The following is a 22,219-nucleotide window of genomic DNA, read 5'->3' on the forward strand; positions in this document are numbered from 1 at the left end:
GCACATGTCTGCTACCAGTTGGAAAAAAAAAACCATTTTGAACACACACATTTATCCATTAATTACACGCCGTCATTATTAAGGACTTAAAGGATATTATGGAGGCATATTAACTCTAAAACACAAAAATTTTGTTTTTTAACATTCAAAATAAAATTAATGTTAATTTAACAAAAGGGTATAACATATTGCAAAAATGTTCTCCCCCCAGCCCCCCCCCGACTGATTATATTTTAGTGTTACTATATTAAATATATTTTTAAATATTAATCTGATTCTTATACCTCTAAACTTAAAAACATATTTCATTCTTTTGGCTAGAGGTAAATCTGCTCTTGACATTAATACAAATCATGTAAAAAAAATTCTATAACGACCCATTTCTGTGAAAAAATATATCATTTGACTATTGATATCAGTGAAACCTCTATTTAACAAATCTTAAGGGACCAAAATTTGTTGTGTTTGTTGTAAAGGGGTTTGTTAAATGGAGGTTTCGCACAATATATTTCTAGTCATCATAAAGCTTCACATAAATGGCTAGAACTGTTTAATACGATACGAGGAATTAAGCATGAAAAAGTACATATAATACACTTGTTTAATGGCCAACCATTTGAAGCTTGGAAATTGCCAATTCCCATCCCCAGTGCTTCCTGGCATGCCTTTGTTGATGTTAGATGCCCTAGCCTCCATTAACCAGTCAAAAAGTATCTTGTCCAAATCATAATTTTTACATCCTTTCACACGTTTTCGATTTGTCCCTACCAGAGAAGCGTTGTTTTCGATCTGATCCCGGTTGGATAATATGGTCGAAAGTGTATGTAGACGCCGGGATGTCGGAACATTTAGCTATATCACTTTTTTTCCACCTTCATCAACTGCATTTAAAATATGTAATTTTATTTCAACGTCAATCTGTCACCGCTTTTTAGGATTGGAATTCATTTTACAGTAGTAATGAGTTGATTTCCGTAACTACGTGCAGAAATAAACAAACAACAGTGAAAACTGAAAAAACCGAATTTTTACTACACCATAGTTAAAAATATTTGCGTGTGCGCATCTTTAACCATAGAAATGCAAAATATACTAGTTGTTCGTCCTGCCAGAGCGATGGTACGAGAGGTTTCCGCCACTAGCGCTAAATCATGGTTGCTACAGAAATAGAATCTTAGAATTCCCTGACTTTTCCCTGTTTTCCAGAAATTTATTAGAAAAATTCCCTGACTTTCTTTTGAAGTACATACCATAAATATAAGCGTGCATATGATTAAATATAATATAAAAATTTCAACATGAGGTAAAATAAGTTTTTTTTTGTGTTATTTTGACGGCAGAATTGCGAATGTGTTTTTTTCCTTCGACGTGGCTGGTGAGAGCTCTTCGGCCCATATTGCTGAGTTGAATACTTTAGTAGCACAAAAAGCAGTACGCAGAATTTATGTTTTTAGCAGAGGGTTTGATATGCTGAAACTGACTCCTTGAGCCAATTCTCCTTAAAAGTAATTTTCTTCGACATCTCTAAGCTAAAAAAAAAGTACATATTAATATTTTGGTAAATATGTAGTTGGGCGGTATTTGCGGGGAAAAAATGTTAAAAATCCGAAAATACTTTTATTTTATGCTCTTTAACTTCCTCTTTTCAGAAAATCCGGTGGAGATACGAAATTCCAAATACTTTAGGAGATATCGCCGTTCTTATTTTGCAATACAAGGCCTGTACAATCAATCGACCGTCACAATTTTTTATATTTTGCAGTGTTTTCGTGAATGCCTAATTAATTAAAATGGTCTATTAGGTCAGGTCAGTTACATTATAAATGCTTTCAAACTAAGCGGACATTAAAAATAATGAGAATTTAATTTTAATGGCTGTTCAGTTTTAAAGTATTTATAATGTAACTGACCTGACCAAACAAACCGGGACAAAGGATGAACAGTAGGAACTCACGTAATTTTTTTTACTTATTACTAGAGGCACGATTATATGGTAATGCACGATAAAACGAAATAACACCGAAAACCGCTTGAAAACACGAAATAAAACGAAATTGTGCGAAATCCGCGATATGTCACGAAATTTCGTCTATCCTGATTACACTAGAGTCCCGTTATAGCGAGGTGTCACGGTTCCGGGTTTGATCCTCGCTATAACCGTGTCCTCGCTATAACCGAATTGGACAAATTTTGGCCCCCAAAAAATAAAAATTAACCGAAAATAGCATAAAAATTGTGTTTAAACCTGTATAATTGGAAAATAACAGGTTATATTAACGAAATCTTAATTTCTGTGAGCAGATGTGTGAATTCTCTTTAAAACGATACCCCATAAGTACGGGTGCGATCACCGATTGCGTCAAAATAACCAGAATACCCTACCACGCCACGTAAGTATAGCATCTCAGCCCGCGGCCGACGCAGCATTGTCCTGCTATCTATCGTCGACGCGGGCTGTCTGCTGGCGGCCATGTTGGTTCGGGATGTTGCTAACAGGTGGTGCTAGTGTAGCGCGACGATTTGATTCCTTACAAAATAGCAGGAGTGCGGCTGCGGCAACGCACGTACGCCTCAAACGAAATAGTCGCTGGAAAACTATACTTTTTAATTTAAAGAAACCTGTCAACTTTTTTAGAAAATAAATTTGGGATTAAACTCAAACCATCACCACCCCTTTCCCGGACAAATACCCCAACAACTGACCGAAACAAAAGTTACAAGAAAACTGTCCTAGCGATTCGGAAATAAATACGGTAGTGCCTACTAGAGGTGTAAAAGTAACGAAAAAATGCGTACCCGTATGTATTCGTTACTATAACAATTAGTACTCGTTACTATCGTTACGTTACTTGTTACTTCTGATACCGCATAACATGCTATGTTATGTTGCAGCAACGAATCCAGTCATATTGCGTACGCGTACAGTATGACGTCGCGTAAATAATAATAAATAGAATATAAACAATTAATAGTTTTTGTTAACCAAGAAACAATTAAATCTCATTAGAGCGGCTTTTTAATATTATCTCTTTTAAGATAACAACAAAAAAAACGTGAAAATATACGCGATTATAAAAACAAAAACATACATATTTCTAATTTGTAAAAAATACTTTCTTACATTGTTTCTGTTCCAAAATTTAAAACTTTGTCTACACACGGTACAGATAACTAACGGAAGTTTGATAAAATAAAGAAAGGACAGGATTCTATTTTTAAAGCCACGCACTTAGGTGGCGACTGCACGGCTGAAGAATGTGACAGGCGTCAACGGCAAGATGTCTAGTGGCGAGCGAGAGGGGTGGAGATAGAGCAGACAAATAACAAAAGCGCGCTTCAAGCTCTCACGCCGTAAATTCCTCAAAAATACCTCGTTATAGCCGTGTTCTCGCTATTACCGTGCTCGCTATAACGAAATTCTACTGTATTTACGTTTTTTTTTTTTCCATTCTGTAAGGACAATTCATTATCTTCAGCACAATCAAATATTTCTGACAGTAACTAGCAGCCATATATATTATATGCGACGGTGATTCATTATAGATTTTAAAATGAAGTCTCTGAATTAACGTAATATTTTCATTAAACGGTAATCTTGTGTACCATAATATTTTAAGATGTTGATAACTATGATACAATGGCCGCCATTCGCTTTCTGTAAATACAAAAATAACAAACGTCCAAAATATGTTTTTCTAAGATTACGTTTTGAATCATTAAAATATTACACACTAAAGCGCATTGCTTTTACTGTTTATTTAAAATGAAGTACGTAGGGTACGAAAATAAAATTAACCCTGCTTAACGTAACGATTGTAAATAATAAATAGTACATGTTTATGTCGTATTTATTTTCACGTACGTATGTTGGTATTCGGTATGCGTTTGTATTCGCATCTGTTCTCCATTGTTTTGATCTTTCCAGCACGGCAAGTTTTTACGTATTAAGAGGTTAAATTCTTCCTATGAGATTAAAATTTTTTTGATAATGCCTAAAACGAATGTTTCTGCCAGTGACCGATCGAAAGAATTTTCCAGCGAAGGATTTTATTTCAGTGATAAAATTTTAATGTGCAAATTCTGACTACAGGCTAGACTACGAGAGACGCGATACGCTTGTGAAACATGTCGCGAGTGAGAAACATAAGCGTTTGAGGCAAAACTCATCTGTTAAACGACATCCTTGTCTTAAGTCTTTAATGCCATTAATTTGCTGTTCAACCCAAGACATGTGAGTAGGGTTAGCATAGAAGATGCAAACCTACAGAAGTCTCTGCATAACTTGACTTCTGTTTCCCATCTTCCCAATGATACATTCATACATGGCTATGTTGCTTTCAAAAAAATAATTAAGGATGAACTTTCATTGCCAGAAACCAGCCAATTGCATTTCAATTAAACCGTCTTAATAGTAACTTTGGAAGTGCTTAATTGTGTAATTTTGTAGTGTATGTGATTGTTATTAAGTCGTAAAATTATTAGTAGTTATTTAAAAGTTTGAATTTATGAATTTGCAAATGAACTTAATTATCTATGAATTTGCAAATGAACTTTATTGTAATTAGATCATGAGGTTTTAGTGTTTATTAATATTTGTTTTAATAAATTTGCATGTCGTACAGAAAAGCAAGAAAATTTTGCCGTAGGTATTTTGAGCAAAAAAATAAAACCACATAACACCGAAATCTTTATTTCTTTACACCGAAATTTGTCTTAAAATAACACCACAAAATCTTGACTACTTATTACTTGCGCAACAATATCGAAATAACAAATAAAACATTATCTCCTAAAGTATTTGGAATTTCTTATCTCCACCGGGTTTAATGAAAAGAGGAAGTTAAAGAGCATATAATAAAAGTATTTTCGGATTTTTAACATTTTTTTTCCGCATATTTACCCGTTCACACCTAGCAATATAACGGGCCTACTTAGAGAATTACAACATGCAATACTCTTACAATCTTACAATGTTAATTAACGATTCTGGGGGAAAACATGTTCAGTTATGCATATTTTTTTAGACACAATGTGTCACGCAACAGAACTCACGGATTATAACGGTTGAAAAAAAAGTAATTAAAAAAATAAGTAGAAAAAATGCAAATACATAACCGCACACAAAAGCCACGTGTTTTCGTATCAGCTTGGTAGTTTTCAAAATGAGAATTGGTATTGCATCTTTATCAAAATGCACTTTATTTTCTTATGATCGCATCAAAAACTAACTTCATCTGAAACAATGCCTTTAAATTCACGTAATAAGCTTTGTACTCATCTTATTCCACGTGAAAATAGCCTTCAAAAGATAAACGACGCCATGCCCGTTCTATAGTTCACTGCATGGAACGGAACATAATACAAAGTCTCAAGGGCAAATTAAAAAGGAGCAAAACACGAACAAATGAAGGCCGTTTTCGCTAGTGAACGAACGAGTGCCTGGATTGGCCAAAAGTTATGGTGGGTGGTTGTAACAGCCTATTGCAACGGACAATCGTAGACCAAGTAAAAAAAAAAGTTGCAGTTGCCGTGTGCCTTAAGCAGCAGCCTTTTAGCGGAGTCGTTCGGTAGCGGTACGAGCGCATCAAAACAAACCTTTGTTTGAATTATACGCAACTTAAAATTTCCAGAATTCGTAGAATTTTCCCTGACATTTCCCAGAATTCCCTGACCATTTTAATTTTCCTGACATTTCCCGGTTTTCTAGTCCTGTAGCAACCATGTAAATGTACCCGCCATTTTGAACAAAGTGTGGCATGTATACACGACGTGTGTTATCCATGATGCTTTGTTTATTTAATGTCTTCCGCGATGGTGCTTATTATTTTAAGGTTATACGCACATATTTTTAAGCAGTGAATACAAAAAAATTAGTGGATGTCTTGTAGGAGATGTTTATTTTTGCGTGTTTTTCAAAAGCGGCAGTTCGTTGTAAAGGGAATTTCACTATTTCGGAACAAATACAATTCAGTATTTAGAGGTTAAAACAGCATTGATCTTATGGCGGTTCGGCGGGACCAAAATTTTATTTCGTTGCATGGGGTTTTTCGTTAAATAGAATAATCGTTAATGGAGGTTTTACTGTAATATTAGCATGGTTTTATAGACAAACCTATACAATAACAAAACAATAACACTGAAATAATTAAATTTAAAAATAAAATGAAGTAAAAATAATATCTCTTGTCTCAAGTGATTTTAAAGTTTATTAGGAAGTAAAAAAAAACTATTCAATTTTATAGAAGTTTCATCTGTGTGGATATTTTTTACAAATTTTGAAATTAATTTAAAAATGAAAATCCTTGATTTACAGATGCCTATTGATCACCTCAATCTCAAATTAATCCTCACCTAATGAAAACTCTTCTTACGAGATTTTCACTGCATACATTCATCCAAGGACCAACACAGTCCGCTCTTTGCGTTTATCAAACAGAGATTAGAAAAACATTTCACAAAAACCTTCAGTCCATTCAGGCATAACTAACATTTATGAAACTAGCCTTTGACTGGCTATAACCGAGAGCAAACACATCCCAATTCACAGCCTGTCAAGACAAGTAGTTTTGTTACAAGTGCCATAGTGATAATCATCTGAAATTAAACTACTTCACAGTCCGTAAAGTAAGTCAGGGTGATGATATCGAGGTCAACAAAAAGTTTAACTATCAGGAGTAAAACTCTGTTCAGAAAATTTCCCACATTTTAAAAACTTACTTGAGAAACTTCTTCACTGGGTTTTAGTGTATTTCATGTGCAGCACATTCGCACATATGCATACATACTACACACACACATACATACTTGCTCACTCAGCTTTTATCCAAAAATCTTCCTTCTTCAAAATATTGTCAGAAGATGCGAGTACCAATTCAGATTTCTTTTTTTCTTTGCCCTTTTTTTTTTTTTGTGGTACTGGGCTGATTTTGTTCAAAACTTTTGTGATATAGAATTCACACATTCTCAAACAATAAAAATCTGTTGAGAATTTTCTCTAGGTACCTACAAATTTACACTTACAGAAATTTCTTTAAAATGGAAAAATTGTATGTATTTATAGGTCCAGCACTGAATTATACCGTATTTGCTCGCGTAAAGCCCTGCCCGTGTATACGCCCCCCCACACTACTTTTTTTTGTAAACATTTTTGAGAAAAAATTTAAAAACGTGTTTTTCTGGGTTTATCTGAGGGCAGGGCAGCTTGGCATGCATCAAACAACAAGCCATGTATTGTGAGCGGCGGGAGGTGATTTAGGAAGCGGCAGTGATACAGAGACTGATATTATAGTTTGTCCTTTCTCAGTAGGACCGTCGTAAGCAGTTAGTCCTATCTCAAACGACATAAAGATAAAAAAAAGCTGGACCCGGGCTTGTGTTGATGTGGAGTGTTTACGGAGTAGAAGAGGGGTGGAAGAGGGGAAGTGAAGGAGGAAGGGAAGTGGTGTCTGGTTGGCTGGCTAGCTGGCAGGAGGGAGGTTAAGCCACGCCTCTGCCTCTCCTCCCTCCTGACTAGCTGCCTCTCTCTCCCTCCTGCAACAGCGCTGCCTCTCCTCCCTCCTGACTAGATGCCTCTCTCTCCCTCCTGCCACAGCGCTGCCTCTCCTCCCACCTGACTAGATGCCTCTCTCTCCCTCCTGCCACAGCGCTGCCTCTCCTCCCTCCTGACTAGCTGCCTCTCTCTCCCTCCTGCCACAGCGCTGCCTCTCCTCCCTCCTGACTAGCTGCCTCTCTCTCCCTCCTGCCACAGCGCTGCCTCTCTCTCCCTCCTGCCACAGCGCTGCCTCTCCTCCCTCCTGACTAGCTGCCTCTCTCTCCCTCCTGCCACAGCGCTGCCTCTCCTCCCTCCTGACTAGCTGCCTCTCTCTCCCTCCTGCCACAGCGCTGCCTCTCTCTCCCTCCTGCCACAGCGCTGCCTCTCCTCCCTCCTGACTAGCTGCCTCTCTCTCCCTCCTGCCACAGCGCTGCCTCTCCTCCCTCCTGACTAGCTGCCTCTCTCTCCCTCCTGCCACAGCGCTGCCTCTCTCTCCCTCCTGACTAGCTGCCTCTCTCCCTCCTGCCACAGCGCTGCCTCTCTCCCCCTCCTGCCACAGTGCTGCCTCTCTCTCCCTCCTGACTAGCTGCCTCTCTCTCCCTCCTGCCACAGCGCTGCCTCTCCTCCCTCCTGACTAGCTGCCTCTCTCCCCCTCCTGCCACAGCGCTGCCTCTCCTCCCTCCTGACTAGCTGCCTCTCTCTCCCTCCTGCAACAGCGCTGCCTCTCCTCCCTCCTGACTAGCTGCCTCTCTCTCCCTCCTGCCACAGCGCTGCCTCTCCTCCCTCCTGACTAGCTGCCTCTCTCTCCCTCCTGCCACAGCGCTGCCTCTCTCTCCCTCCTGCCACAGCGCTGCCTCTCCTCCCTCCTGACTAGCTGCCTCTCTCTCCCTCCTGCCACAGCGCTGCCTCTCCTCCCTCCTGACTAGCTGCCTCTCTCTCCCTCCTGCCACAGCGCTGCCTCTCTCTCCCTCCTGCCACAGCGCTGCCTCTCCTCCCTCCTGACTAGCTGCCTCTCTCTCCCTCCTGCCACAGCGCTGCCTCTCCTCCCTCCTGACTAGCTGCCTCTCTCTCCCTCCTGCCACAGCGCTGCCTCTCTCTCCCTCCTGACTAGCTGCCTCTCTCTCCCTCCTGCCACAGCGCTGCCTCTCCTCCCTCCTGACTAGATGCCTCTCTCTCCCTCCTGCCACAGCGCTGCCTCTCTCTCCCTCCTGCCACAGCGCTGCCTCTCCTCCCTCCTGACTAGCTGCCTCTCTCTCCCTCCTGCCACAGCGCTGCCTCTCCTCCCTCCTGACTAGCTGCCTCTCTCTCCCTCCTGCCACAGCGCTGCCTCTCCTCCCTCCTGACTAGCTGCCTCTCTCTCCCTCCTGCCACAGCGCTGCCTCTCCTCCCTCCTGACTAGCTGCCTCTCTCTCCCTCCTGCCACAGCGCTGCCTCTCTCTCCCTCCTGACTAGCTGCCTCTCTCTCCCTCCTGCCACAGCGCTGCCTCTCCTCCCTCCTGACTAGCTGCCTCTCTCTCCCTCCTGCCACAGCGCTGCCTCTCTCTCCCTCCTGACTAGCTGCCTCTCTCTCCCTCCTGCCACAGCGCTGCCTCTCCTCCCTCCTGACTAGCTGCCTCTCTCCCTCCTGCCACAGCGCTGCCTCTCTCCCCCTCCTGCCACAGTGCTGCCTCTCTCTCCCTCCTGACTAGCTGCCTCTCTCTCCCTCCTGCCACAGCGCTGCCTCTCCTCCCTCCTGACTAGCTGCCTCTCTCTCCCTCCTGCCACAGCGCTGCCTCTCCTCCCTCCTGACTAGCTGCCTCTCTCTCCCTCCTGCCACAGCACTGCCTCTCCTCCCTCCTGACTAGCTGCCTCTCTCTCCCTCCTGCCACAGCGCTGCCTCTCCTCCCTCCTGACTAGCTGCCTCTCTCTCCCTCCTGCCACAGCACTGCCTCTCCTCCCTCCTGACTAGCTGCCTCTCCTCCCAACTGCCACAGCGCTGCCTCTCCTCCCTCCTGACTAGCTGCCACTCTCTCCCTCCTGCCACAGCGCTGCCTCTCCTCCCTCCTGACTAGCTGCCTCTCTCTCCCTCCTGCCACAGCACTGCCTCTCCTCCCTCCTGACTAGCTGCCTCTCCTCCCTCCTGCCACAAAGCGCCTCTCCTCCCTCCTGACTAGCTGCCTCTCCCTCCCTCCTGCCACGCCTCTGCCTGTCCTCCCTCCAGACTAGCTGCCTCTCTCCCCCTCCTGCCACAGCGCTGCCTCTCCTCCCTCCTGACTAGCTGCCTCTCTCCCCCTCCTGCCGCGTCGCTGCCTCTCCTCCCTCCTGACTAGCTGCCTCTCTCTCCCTCCTGCCACAGCGCTGCCTCTCCTCCCTCCTGACTAGCTGCCTCTCTCTCCCTCCTGCCACAGCGCTGCCTCTCCTCCCTCCTGACTAGCTGCCTCTCTCTCCCTCCTGCCACAGCGCTGCCTCTCCTCCCTCCTGACTAGCTGCCTCTCTCTCCCTCCTGCCACAGCGCTGCCTCTCTCTCCCTCCTGCCACAGCACTGCCTCTCTCTCCCTCCTGCCACAGCGCTGCCTCTCCTCCCTCCTGACTAGCTGCCTCTCTCCCCCTCCTGCCACAGCGCTGCCTCTCCTCCCTCCTGAAAAACTGCGTCTCTCTCGCCCTCCTGCCACAGCGCTGCCTCTCTCTCCCTCCTGCCACAGCGCTGCCTCTCCTCCCTCCTGACTAGCTGCCTCTCTCCCCCTCCTGCCACAGCGCTGCCTCTCCTCCCTCCTGACTAGTTGCCTCTCTCTCCCTCCTACCACAGCGCTGAATCTCCCTCCCTCCTGCCACGCCTCTGCCTGTCCTCCCTCCTGACTAGCTGCCTCTCTCCCCCTCCTGCCACAGCGCTGCCTCTCTCTCCCTCCTGCCACAGCGCTGCCTCTCTCTCCCTCCTGCCACAGCGCTGCCTCTCTCTCCCTCCTGCCACAGCGCTGCCTCTCCTCCCTCCTGACTAGCTGCCTCTCTCCCCCTCCTGCCACAGCGCTGCCTCTCTCTCCCTCCTGCCACAGCGCTGCCTCTCCTCCCTCCTGACTAGCTGCCTCTCTCCCCCTCCTGCCACAGCGCTGCCTCTCCCTCCCTCCTGCCACGCCTCTGCCTGTCCTCCCTCCTGACTAGCTGCCTCTCTCCCCCTCCTGCCACAGCGCTGCCTCTCTCTCCCTCCTGCCACAGCGCTGCCTCTCTCTCCCTCCTGCCACAGCGCTGCCTCTCTCTCCCTCCTGCCACAGCGCTGCCTCTCCTCCCTCCTGACTAGCTGCTTCTCTCTCCCTCCTGCCACAGCGCTGCCTCTCCTCCCTCCTGACTAGCTGCTTCTCTCTCCCCCTCCTGCCACAGTGCTGCCTCTCCTCCCTCCTGACTAGCTGCCTCTCTCCCCCTCCTGCCACAGCACTGCCTCTCCTCCCTCCTGACTAGCTGACTCTCTCTCCCTCCTGCCACAGCACTGCCTCTCCTCCCTCCTGACTAGCTGCCTCTCTCTCCCTCCTGCCACAGCGCTGCCTCTCTCTCCCTCCTGCCACTCCTCTGCCTGTCCTCTCTCCTGCCACAGCGCTGCCTCTCTCTCCCTCCTGCCACGGTGCTGCCTCTCCTCCCTCCTGACTAGCTGCCTCTCTCTCCCTCCTGCCACAGCGCTGCCTCTCTCTCCCTCCTGCCACAGCGCTGCCTCTCCTCCCTCCTGACTAGCTGCCTCTCTCTCCCTCCTGCCACAGCGCTGCCTCTCCTCCCTCCTGACTAGCTGCCTCTCTCTCCCTCCTGCCACGCCTCTGCCTGTCCTCCCTCCTGACTAGCTGCCTCTCTTTCCCTCCTGCCACAGCGCTGCCTCTCCTCCCTCCTGACTAGCTGCCTCTCTCTCCCTCCTGCCACAGCGCTGCCTCTCCTCCCTCCTGACTAGCTGCCTCTCTCTCCCTCCTGCCACAGCGCTGCCTCTCCTCCCTCCTGACTAGCTGCCTCTCTCTCCCTCCTGCCACAGCGCTGCCTCTCTCTCCCTCCTGCCACAGCGCTGCATCTCCTCCCTCCTGACAAGATGCCTCTCTCCCTCCTGCCACAGCGCTGCCTCTCCTCCCTCCTGACTAGCTGCCTCTCTCTCCCTCCTGCCACAGCGCTGCCTCTCCTCCCTCCTGACTAGCTGCCTCTCTCTCCCTCCTGCCACGCCTCTGCCTGTCCTCCCTCCTGACTAGCTGCCTCTCTCTCCCTCCTGCCACAGCGCTGCCTCTCTCTCCCTCCTGCCACAGCGCTGTCTCTCCTCCCTCCTGACTAGCTGCCTCTCTCTCCCTCCTGCCACAGCGCTGCCTCTCTCTCCCTCCTGCCACAGCGCTGCCTCTCCTCCCTCCTGACTAGCTGCCTCTCTCTCCCTCCTGCCACAGCGCTGCCTCTCTCTCCCTCCTGCCACAGCGCTGCCTCTCCTCCCTCCTGACTAGCTGCCTCTCTCTCCCTCCTGCCACAGCGCTGCCTCTCCTCCCTCCTGACTAGCTGCCTCTCTCTCCCTCCTGCCACAGCGCTGCCTCTCCTCCCTCCTGACTAGCTGCCTCTCTCTCCCTCCTGCCACAGCGCTGCCTCTCTCTCCCTCCTGCCACAGCGCTGCATCTCCTCCCTCCTGACTAGATGCCTCTCTCTCCCTCCTGCCACAGCGCTGCCTCTCTCTCCCTCCTGCCACAGCGCTGCCTCTCCTCCCTCCTGACTAGATGCCTCTCTCTCCCTCCTGCCACAGCGCTGCCTCTCTCTCCCTCCTGCCACAGCGCTGCCTCTCCTCCCTCCTGACTAGCTGCCTCTCTCTCCCTCCTGCCACAGCGCTGCCTCTCCTCCCTCCTGACTAGCTGCCTCTCTCCCCCTCCTGCCACAGCGCTGCCTCTCCTCCCTCCTGACTAGCTGCCTCTCTCTCCCTCCTGCCACAGCGCTGCCTCTCCTCCCTCCTGCCACAGCGCTGCATCTCCTCCCTCCTGACTAGCTGCCTCTCTCTCCCTCCTGCCACAGCGCTGCCTCTCTCTCCCTCCTGCCACAGCGCTGCATCTCCTCCCTCCTGACTAGCTGCCTCTCTCTCCCTCCTGCCACAGCGCTGCCTCACCTCCCTCCTGACTAGCTGCCTCTCTCTCCCTCCTGCCACAGCGCTGCCTCTCCTCCCTCCTGACTAGCTGCCTCTCTCTCCCTCCTGCCACAGCTCTGCCTCTCCTCCCTCCTGACTAGCTGCCTCTCTCTCCCTCCTGCCACAGCGCTGCCTCTCCTCCCTCCTGACTAGCTGCCTCTCTCTCCCTCCTGCCACAGCGCTGCCTCTCCTCCCTCCTGACTAGCTGCCTCTCTCTCCCTCCTGCCACAGCGCTTCCTCTCCTCCCTCCTGACTAGCTGCCTCTCTCTCCCTCCTGCCACAGCGCTGCCTCTCCTCCCTCCTGACTAGCTGCCTCTCTCTCCCTCCTGCCACAGCGCTGCCTCTCCTCCCTCCTGACTAGCTGCCTCTCTCTCCCTCCTGCCACAGCGCTGCCTCTCCTCCCTCCTGACTAGCTGCCTCTCTCTCCCTCCTGCCACAGCGCTTCCTCTCCTCCCTCCTGACTAGCTGCCTCTCTCTCCCTCCTGCCACAGCGCTGCCTCTCCTCCCTCCTGACTAGCTGCCTCTCTCTCCCTCCTGCCACAGCGCTGCCTCTCCTCCCTCCTGACTAGCTGCCTCTCTCCCCCTCCTGCCGCGTCGCTGCCACCATTTATTTTTTCCTCCAAATTCGCGTATAGGCCCCCTCCCCTTTTTTGGAATCGAAAATTTGGAGAAAAAAAAGGGGGGCCTTTACGCGAGTAAATACGGTATTTATTATGAAGGAAAGGTCACGTACCTCCTCAGAGTCCTTGTCGTCGCCCTCCTTCTTGCCCACCGCCTCCCTCTGCTCCTTCTCCTTGACCTCCTTGCGGTGGATCCTCTCCGCCTCCCTGCGCAGCGCACGGTCGTCGCGGAACCGCACGTAGCACTGCAGGTGCGTGCGCGAGCGGCAGTGTATCGGGATGGCCCGCTCCTTGGGCTCCAGCCGGGGCAGGTAGATGTGGCACAGGTCGCAGAAGTACACCTCCATCAGCTTCACGTACTCCGAGCCTGGTTCACACAACACTTAACTGTACCTTTGCGGGTTGTGATACAGACCACGAATAAACATTCACGTTTTCAAAGCACAGAAATTTTGTTTGTATGTCATGAAAACCACTAGGACCTTTTTTTTAACATTGTGTAATAGCGGATGATGTTATTTTTACCAAAACTGAATAAAGAAGTGCTTTAAGTTTTTTTTACGTCAGTAAAATTGAACATTAAATTTGTACCTAACGATGAAATTCAAAAACATTATCAGCAAACATTCTCATTTAATTTTTTTTAAGTGTTTTTTTCACTGTAAAATAACAGCCAGATACTTGTACTAGTTCACGTACAGTGTTTTTATTCCGCTACTGTTTCACAACAATTTTAAATATATAACAACAGTAGAATTTATTTGTTGGTGCATTTATTTGCTGGTATCTAACAACTCACCCAGAACAATTTCTTGTTTTCCTTTCTTGTCTTCATCCTTTTTCTCTTTATCAGGTTTACCTTCACCATCTCCAGAGTCGTCCCCAGATTCTAAACCAAAAGACATCAATCAAATCAATCATACCAAGATGTCTGCCTAAAAAAAGAGACTAACAACTCTTCCTGTACTCTATCACCATATTACCTGTGAGGAATTAATGTGGTTTATTCTGGGTAGATTATTCGTATTTGGATGTTCATTTCTTTTTGTGTCAAAAATATTCTCTGAAATGATCTACAAACAACGATTTTGAAAAAAAAATTTTTAACCTCATAATTAGTATCAGAAATATGTCAGTTACTTGTCATTAAAGTTTAATCAGTTGGAAAAAAAAATAAAAATGGAAGCATTTTACTTAATTCAATTTACACTTGCAAAAAAAAACATACGCACAATAAACCTACATGGAAATAAAGTCTTTTTCAATATCCTGAAGTCTGAAATATGTTTACTCATGTTATCAAATGTAGAGCTGTACTAAAGAAGCCGATTTTGCCAATATTTAGTTGAATCGGCAGTTCTGCCGACTTCCGATACGCTTGTTAATTTTCGGCCGATATTACTGAAAAAACAAGAGAGACTGCCATAACCTAAAAATCCACGAGTACCCTTTTCACTTTTCGTAGTAGTACTGCAATCTTTCAGATCGCATTATTTCTTCCCAACATGTGCCAACCGTACATATAAAAATATAACATGCTTTTTTTTCAATAATGTTCTTTAATTTTAATATGTCATAAATAAATACTTTACCATCGCGGAAAATATACATCTCGGTTGTTACGGTAACTATAGTGCAAATGGGGTAGCTATCATGCTTCTGTAGTATTATGGTTAGAGGCACTGGAAAATAGCGTTTATAATGGCTGTTCGTAGCATTTATATTTTGCCATATAGCATTTATATAGCATTAATTTTAATTCTTCTCCCAGTTTATGCGGATGTTGCAAGCTTTGCATATAAGTATGTTAGTGTCACTAACATATAAATGGTGCGAATTGTATTGCTCTGCATGTGAATGCACCGTAACAGATTTTGTCCGTCCCATAATAGTAATATATATATATATACACACACACACACACACACATACATATTTTATAGTTCTAACTGCATTGCACGCGAACGCGATACAGAAAACCGACTTTAATAACCTTAATTTTATTGTGAATAGCAGCGCAATATTTTAGTTTCACAGATTACCGTTTGTTTTTCGGGTTAGGAATTATGGAAACACTAGGTACGTTCAACAAATGAGCGACAAAAGCATAGAGCTACATTGCTGCCATCTTTTTTTCCCGTTAAAGTGCTAACGAATTTGACTGAAGTAGATTTTCGTAATTTTTTTTGTAGTTGCCAAATATAGGCTGCGTGTGTTGTAAACTTAAATGAATGCATTTTTATATTTTAGTTGTCATTTAACAGTAAATAATTCGATTGCTTGTGTTAATATCACGCACGCACGCACACGTTTGCAAACATGGCGGATTCAATGTTTTCACTTTCTTTCCCGTGAAAATATTCATGCGCGTAAATAAACGTCTCTCTTTAACCTTTTACATTTGTTGTTTAGGTCGTACGTTACGTTTGCCGTTAACAAAGTTTCCGCGCAAGCCTATGCGTATTTAAATTGTGTTTCGTGTTATTTGCAAGATTCATAGATCATGTTGATTGTTTACATGGCTCGCCATCGTCACCGTTTACTAGGTTATCTTCAAACACGGTAAGATACATAAAATAAAGAATGTTCTTTATTGTATGAGGTTAGGCCGTTAATAATAAGAAATGGTTTATTTAAAAATATTAGGTAAACCTAAAATTTACTGGAAATTTAAATATTACTTGAAATTTTAATACTTACTTCTAAAAACGGGATTGTAGCGTTTATTCGTCGATAAACCAATTTGTCGCTTTTATTCGCGCCTATATCGTTTTTACGATTTTCCAGTGCCTCTAATTATGGTATCTACAAAGAATCTTTAGTTATTTATATGGTAATTATCATAAGATAACAATTGGGTTTGTACTGTAGTTATGGTACATCAGCCATATTTCTTCGTAAGTTGTTGTTCATTTGGCTTTTCTTCATGTTTACGTGCTCCATTAATGGCTGCAGATTTAAGGTGATTTTTACTACTTCTGTATACAATCGTTACTGTTTTTATGACGGTTTCTGTCTAAGAAATGGTGGTTTCTGTCTAAGAAATGGTTATTTCTGCAAAATCTTTATGGTTAAACGATCATCTATTATAATTTATTGTGACGGGACCACATATTTTGTACGATCAATGTGGACAAATCAATAATTCGAACATCGGTACAAGCGGACTTTTTTTAACCTTAGTTGTATGGCAATTTTGCCGGGACCGTAGAAAGTATACGATAAACACGGACAATCGATACATGCGAGTTCGATAGATAGAGGTTTGACTGTAGTAATTTTAACTACAAAATGCTAATGTTTAAATGTCTGAATTTCCCTTCCCCACATATTTTTCTTTCAATCTTTTTTCTCAAATACTAAATCTTGCGAATACTGTGAATTTGACTGGCCCATCCCTAACAGCATTAAATCTAGATGCACCAGCCCGAGAATCACCATGCCCAGTATGAACATACCGTCGACAGTGCCCACAGAGTCGAGGATCATGAAGTTCTCCATGTTGATGTCCTTGTCATCTTCACTCCCCTCCTCCTTCTCCTCCCGCTCCCGGTCCATGCGTTCCCGCAAGTGCGCCTTCCTCTGCGACCACCAAGAGGAACACGTTCACAACTGCACTGCCTCCGCCCACGTCACCGTGGCAGAGTCGCACCTCACACTTCCACTCACAGCCTTCCTCCAGCAGTCACTAACAAGTCCAGTGAGGCGACACGCTAACCTGAGACGGGCGGCATTCCTTCTCAAACACTTTTGTTTCAAAATCGAATGAATGAATGAATGAATGAATGAATCGTTGGCATCGAGACAGCGAGAGGTGATGACATGAGAATGCAGTGTTGAAGAAATGAAAAGGGTGGGAGAAACAGGAGTGCCCTGGGGAATCTCAGATGCTCACAGCGAATGTCAGTAAGGTTTTTAACTCACCAGGAGTCAAACAGTGGCTGTTCAGAAACAATTATTTAACAGTGCAGTATTAGGGTCAGTAATGTAATGAGGCACTCCAACACTCGCTTCTTTTTGTTTCTGAGGATTTTTGATTCCCTCCCATTAGATGGCAATATAAAAACGTGATGAACATATTAGTCCGAATAGAGGCCTACTTTTATTTGCCGATTTTAGCAACTTGAAAATCTCAGTTTGCCCTATAATCGAAACCTCAAAGATAGAAGAAAAGGAAACTATAAATGATATACACATATATCGCTAGCATTTATTGTAAAGGAAATGTAACATTTACAATGATAAAACAAAATACTGTACAATGAATAAAGGTAAAAAATATATTAGTTGAACTGTTTGGAAATTTCATAAAGGACACAATTGGACTTGACGGCCAGGAAACGTTTTTTAAAGAGTTATGTTGCAAATTGTTTTTAAATCAAGTGCAAAATTATTTTAACTTTTTGAGCAGGAACACTTCCAAATGGGAACATCTTCAAAGCATTACACAATTTATTTTCATGATGCCACAAAGTGATGGGTAGAGTTCAAACTTCAGTGTTTTTTTAGTATGTGTATTGAATAATTTTTTAATTGAGATTGCAAACCAAAGGGTTAAAAATATTATAATCTCCATCATAATTCATCTAAATCACTTCTATAACTTGTTTTAAAATATCAGAGAAATTTTTTTCTGTTAATTTTAGTTAATTTTAAGGTGTTACCAGCAAGGTCAGCCTATCTTCGGGCCAATACGGTACGTAATTCTCAGATAAAGCAACTTAATTCCCTACAATATGATGTAATTACCTTAATATGATCCAGTGAGCAAAGATGGTTTTCGTATTGCATTGGTGACCTAAACCGTATCTCACACACGTTGCACATGGGCATCAAAAACCGCTTCATGCTCTGCAACAGAAGTGAATACAATCACACCTTCAGAAACCATTATATCTGTATAACAAATAAAATAAATTACACTGCTGCATTATGAATTTTTGACATTATATCATCACCAAAATTAGGGCTGTGCAGTTCTGGTTTTTATTGATCAGTTCAGTTCTGATTTTGATGTACATCAAGAACCTAGGTTCGGAGTTCTGTATCTTATAATTTATTTATTTATCAATTTGATACATGCCTACCGACGGCATAAGGCCATGAGTGGTAGGCACAATAAACATAAAAAATTATGTAGACAAAACAACCACATGAAACAAAATGAGCATTGAGGACAATACTATAATAACACATACACAAGAAAACCCAGCAGGCAACTAAAAAAAAAAAAAAAGGGGGGGGGGGGTCTAGGCACACTAAATTTATTAATAGGTTTTTCTGGGTCATTATTTGGTTTTCTAAAAACCATTAAGGGCACCGCTGCCTGGGCACACATAATGGTGCGCAGACCTTAAGGGAAAACAACGCAATTTCAAAACTACTCAAAATATCAGAGTGGGATCTGTTTACAAAAAGCATTTAATAATTCGCTGGCAGCCGAAAAGTACTTTTGATTTTAAAACAGTGAAAATGGCTAAAAGGCATGTTTTAGAGTAAATTTTAGGCATAAAACAACTGGTACAGATTCTTGAAAGCACTTATAGGACTTTAATTACACCTTATCTTCATTTCTCCGCCATATAAAAAAATTCACAGTTTTCCTGTGACGAGAGGACTGAGCGCCAGTTCACAGCCTTGAGCTTAGAGGCTACACCGCGCTAGAAATACCAGCAAACATCAAAACTCAAATGGTACCCTTAAATATATTCAACCTAACCTCAAACCTTAAAATACATTGGCCCAATGGATGATGGCATCAAAATCTTGACGATACATTCTCATTTTCTATTTGTAGTTCAGCATTTTTGGAAATCTTTTATGCTTTCTATTCTTATATTTAAAATGTAACTTGTTTGTTAGAATCTACATTCTAAACATACCTACAAACTGTAAGAAATTGTATCATTCCAAAAAGAAAAGAAAAACAGTCTAACCGAAATATTTGGGGAACTGACAGACACCATATGGATTACAACTGTGTTTGGCCATAATTTTTTTTTCACAATAATTTTTTTAATTCATCTTTGTTAAATAAGATATCACGCAAAAAAATGTTTGCAGTAATGAGTCACTATAATTAAGGGAATTATATTTAAAAATAATTTGGTCACATGATGCAAAAAAATTAGATTATGGCCTTAATTTGATGAAATAAGATGGCTGCTTTTGGTTCCTATATCTCCCAAAATTCATTGCATCAAAATTAACTATACTTTATGACATTATTTTAATGTGTCGCTATATCGCGAGACGTTGCGCGACATTTAAAGAATTGTTTGTTTACTTTCTTTTTTAATTAAGGTTTCATGAAGATTACAGTTAACGAAGTAAAATAAATGTTAACAAAAAAATACGTGGAAATGAAACCCAAGATTTCGAAAGTCGGTTTCGGGTCTGGTGTTTTAAAGGAACCGGAACTGAAACCAAAAAAAAATCAGGGCACGACACAGGCGTAATCTAAATGTACATCAGCTTCCCCATCAACATCCGTACAAACCATCCCTCATTGTATTGACTTGAGGAACATGAATGTAATGTGATCGGCCAAAGCGAAGGTTACCGCGTGCGACTCGGAGGACTGGTGCTCGCCCTTCATCTGGCGGTAGTTGAGCTTGCAGATGTGGCAGAAGTTGGTGTGGGCGGACAGCACCTCCTCCGACTCCTCGATGACGCGCTGCTCGCGCCGCTGCTTCATGCGCATGCGCGCCAGCGTCTGCTTGTGCCGCAGCGACAGCTTGTACATCGAGTTCTCGTGCCGCGTCGTGAACAGGTGCATCGAGTACTCCTGCACCCAGCACACAGCTCGCATCAGCACTGCCACTACCATGGGCTTACTTTCAGGTCCCCATCAACCAACTGAACATTAACATTCAAAATGAATTTAAGACTACCACCCAGTTAATTTTCACAAGTCTTTTTTTTGTGTAAAAATCGATGTGTTTTTTAAGTTAATTTTGGCGATATTAGGCCTGAGTTAGGATAGTAGTGTAGAGGGAAGCAGCGGTTGTAGAGAGAGAGAGGGGGGGGGGAAGAGAGAGAAAAAAGATAGAGCAAAAGTGAGAGAGAAAGAGAGAGAAAGAGAAAAGAGAGAAAGAGAAAAGAGAAAGAGAGAGAAAGAGAAAAGAGAGAGAAAGAGAGAGAGAGAAAGAGAGAGAAAGAGAAAGAGAGAGAAAGAGAGAAAGAGAGAGAGAGAGAAAAAGAGAGAAAAGAGAGAGAAAGAGAGAGAGATAGAGAAAGAGAGAGAGTGGTGCTGGAGGAAAGGCGTGATAGGCAAAGGGAGAGGCGAGTGAGCACACCAGCTGAGCTGGTAGTCAGTCTTCCACACACTCGTGCAAGCACCGCAGCCATTGAAACTCAGGACAGATTGAAAAGGATTTAGCGCAAGGGACTCTCTCTCAGTAAGACACGAAACAGCAAAAAAGAAGTATTCCTCTTCCCCCTGTAGGTTTTTAGTTATTAAATGTCAATTAAGTTTTGTGACAGAAGTTCCACATTAATTACATACAATGTTTTATCAAATAATCAACATACTGTATTTTTAGAGCATAAAAATTTTGGGAAAATAATTCTCACATAAAAACGGCATGATGTTTTTGAACCTATTCCGAACACTATGTGCAGATAGTACACGTGACCTTGCCAAAGATTACAGGAGAAAGCACCGTGCAACAGCAATCTGTTTTCTAGTTCATGACAGGCAGTGTGGGAGTATAATGGGAGGAATAAAGTAAAACTCATTTGAGATGTGCCCACACAATGCAATTTCCCTTCCAATTCTGTCAAATGTTTCGATTGTCATTTTCTTCAAGAGATGCACATATTTTTTCTTATGTGTGGTGTTGTATTTATAATTCTTTTCCCAATAAAACCAAGTATTTTAAAGTTGATATCCATTATTCACAAGGGTTTTACCACTTACTTATACAATGAACAGAAATACAAAGTTGTCCGATGTATAAATTTTTATTTATTTAAAAACGTGTTCACACGTTATAAACTTAATCTGTTCGCTGCCGCTACGTAGCGCATATAAGTGATTTTGTAAACAATTAGTTCAAAACAATAGAATCTCTGAGTGAACAAAACCAAGTGACTCGTTTGTTACGTAATGAATCGGTTCTTTGAGAGTTGATTACTCAAGTCTACAGAGACCAAAATGTTGAAATGAGAGAAGTAGCCCCCCAGTATGCTTCGTCCGTGAAACTCCTCATGACGTTGGGACTCCGAGTAATTAGTAAAAGCAGCATGCGTGTGTTCACAAGAGCAAACAATGAATGATCAAAGAAAAAGGGTAACATGAATAAGGTGACGGGGAAGGGGGGGGGGGGGAGGCTAGTGACTCAACAAGTATCATGTTATAATTATTTATGAATTGTCTAGGTTTTGTTTACTAAATTAATCTGTAAGACATTTGCAATTTTTCCCGCACATTTTTTTTTAACAGCTAGACATCTGGAATTTCAGCTAACTGAGCCAACCAGATTAAGATAAACAGCCCGACAACAAGGCCAGCGTCTAATACGTAAGGAATACTTGAATGGATGCACGAGTTATGACTTTCGAGGTATGCCCAATCAATTAACAGTGGTCAGAACTAAAAGAACATCATGAACAAATCTTTTGAACAAATCATTAGCCGAAACTGATTCAAATGAATTGATCCGGTCAGTCGAATCATTCTGTCCATCACTAGTATACAAATGTAGCCAGCGTTAGTTGGCATCGTTCATGTCAGATCACATTGTATTGTAGACACCTGCGAGTACCCCGAAATTCAAATTTCCAGTTGTTTTCTCTTAATAACTAAATCTCGAGTTTTCTGCTTTTAAAAACTAGAAATTGGAGCTAGTATTTTCCTTGTTCTGTACATTTAGAAAATTATGACTTATAAAAATCTTACTATTATAGTATCCTTTACTTTTTAACACAAAATTAACTATCGCAGTAAAAACACTTTATGTACCCAGAATTTAA

The 22,219-nt window shown here is 43.6% G+C and overlaps 1 protein-coding gene across 5 annotated transcripts in view; it reads right to left on the bottom strand.

The window, feature by feature from the left end:
• The window catches only part of LOC134541413 (uncharacterized), a 78,144-nt gene that overhangs the window by 2,481 nt on the left and 53,444 nt on the right, over positions 1 to 22,219 (bottom strand). For all 5 annotated transcript variants that reach the window (XM_063384846.1, XM_063384849.1, XM_063384847.1 and 2 more), the window contains exons 10-14: positions 19,806 to 20,030; positions 17,993 to 18,094; positions 16,702 to 16,825; positions 14,043 to 14,132; positions 13,357 to 13,610 (exon numbers count right to left, since the gene is read on the bottom strand). In XM_063384846.1, the coding sequence (XP_063240916.1) occupies positions 13,357 to 13,610; positions 14,043 to 14,132; positions 16,702 to 16,825; positions 17,993 to 18,094; positions 19,806 to 20,030 (795 nt within the window). The remainder of the gene's footprint in view (positions 1 to 13,356; positions 13,611 to 14,042; positions 14,133 to 16,701; positions 16,826 to 17,992; positions 18,095 to 19,805; positions 20,031 to 22,219) is intronic.

Source organism: Bacillus rossius, chromosome 18, assembly GCF_032445375.1.
Source record: "Bacillus rossius redtenbacheri isolate Brsri chromosome 18, Brsri_v3, whole genome shotgun sequence".
In the NCBI taxonomy this organism is placed as follows: domain Eukaryota; kingdom Metazoa; phylum Arthropoda; class Insecta; order Phasmatodea; family Bacillidae; genus Bacillus; species Bacillus rossius.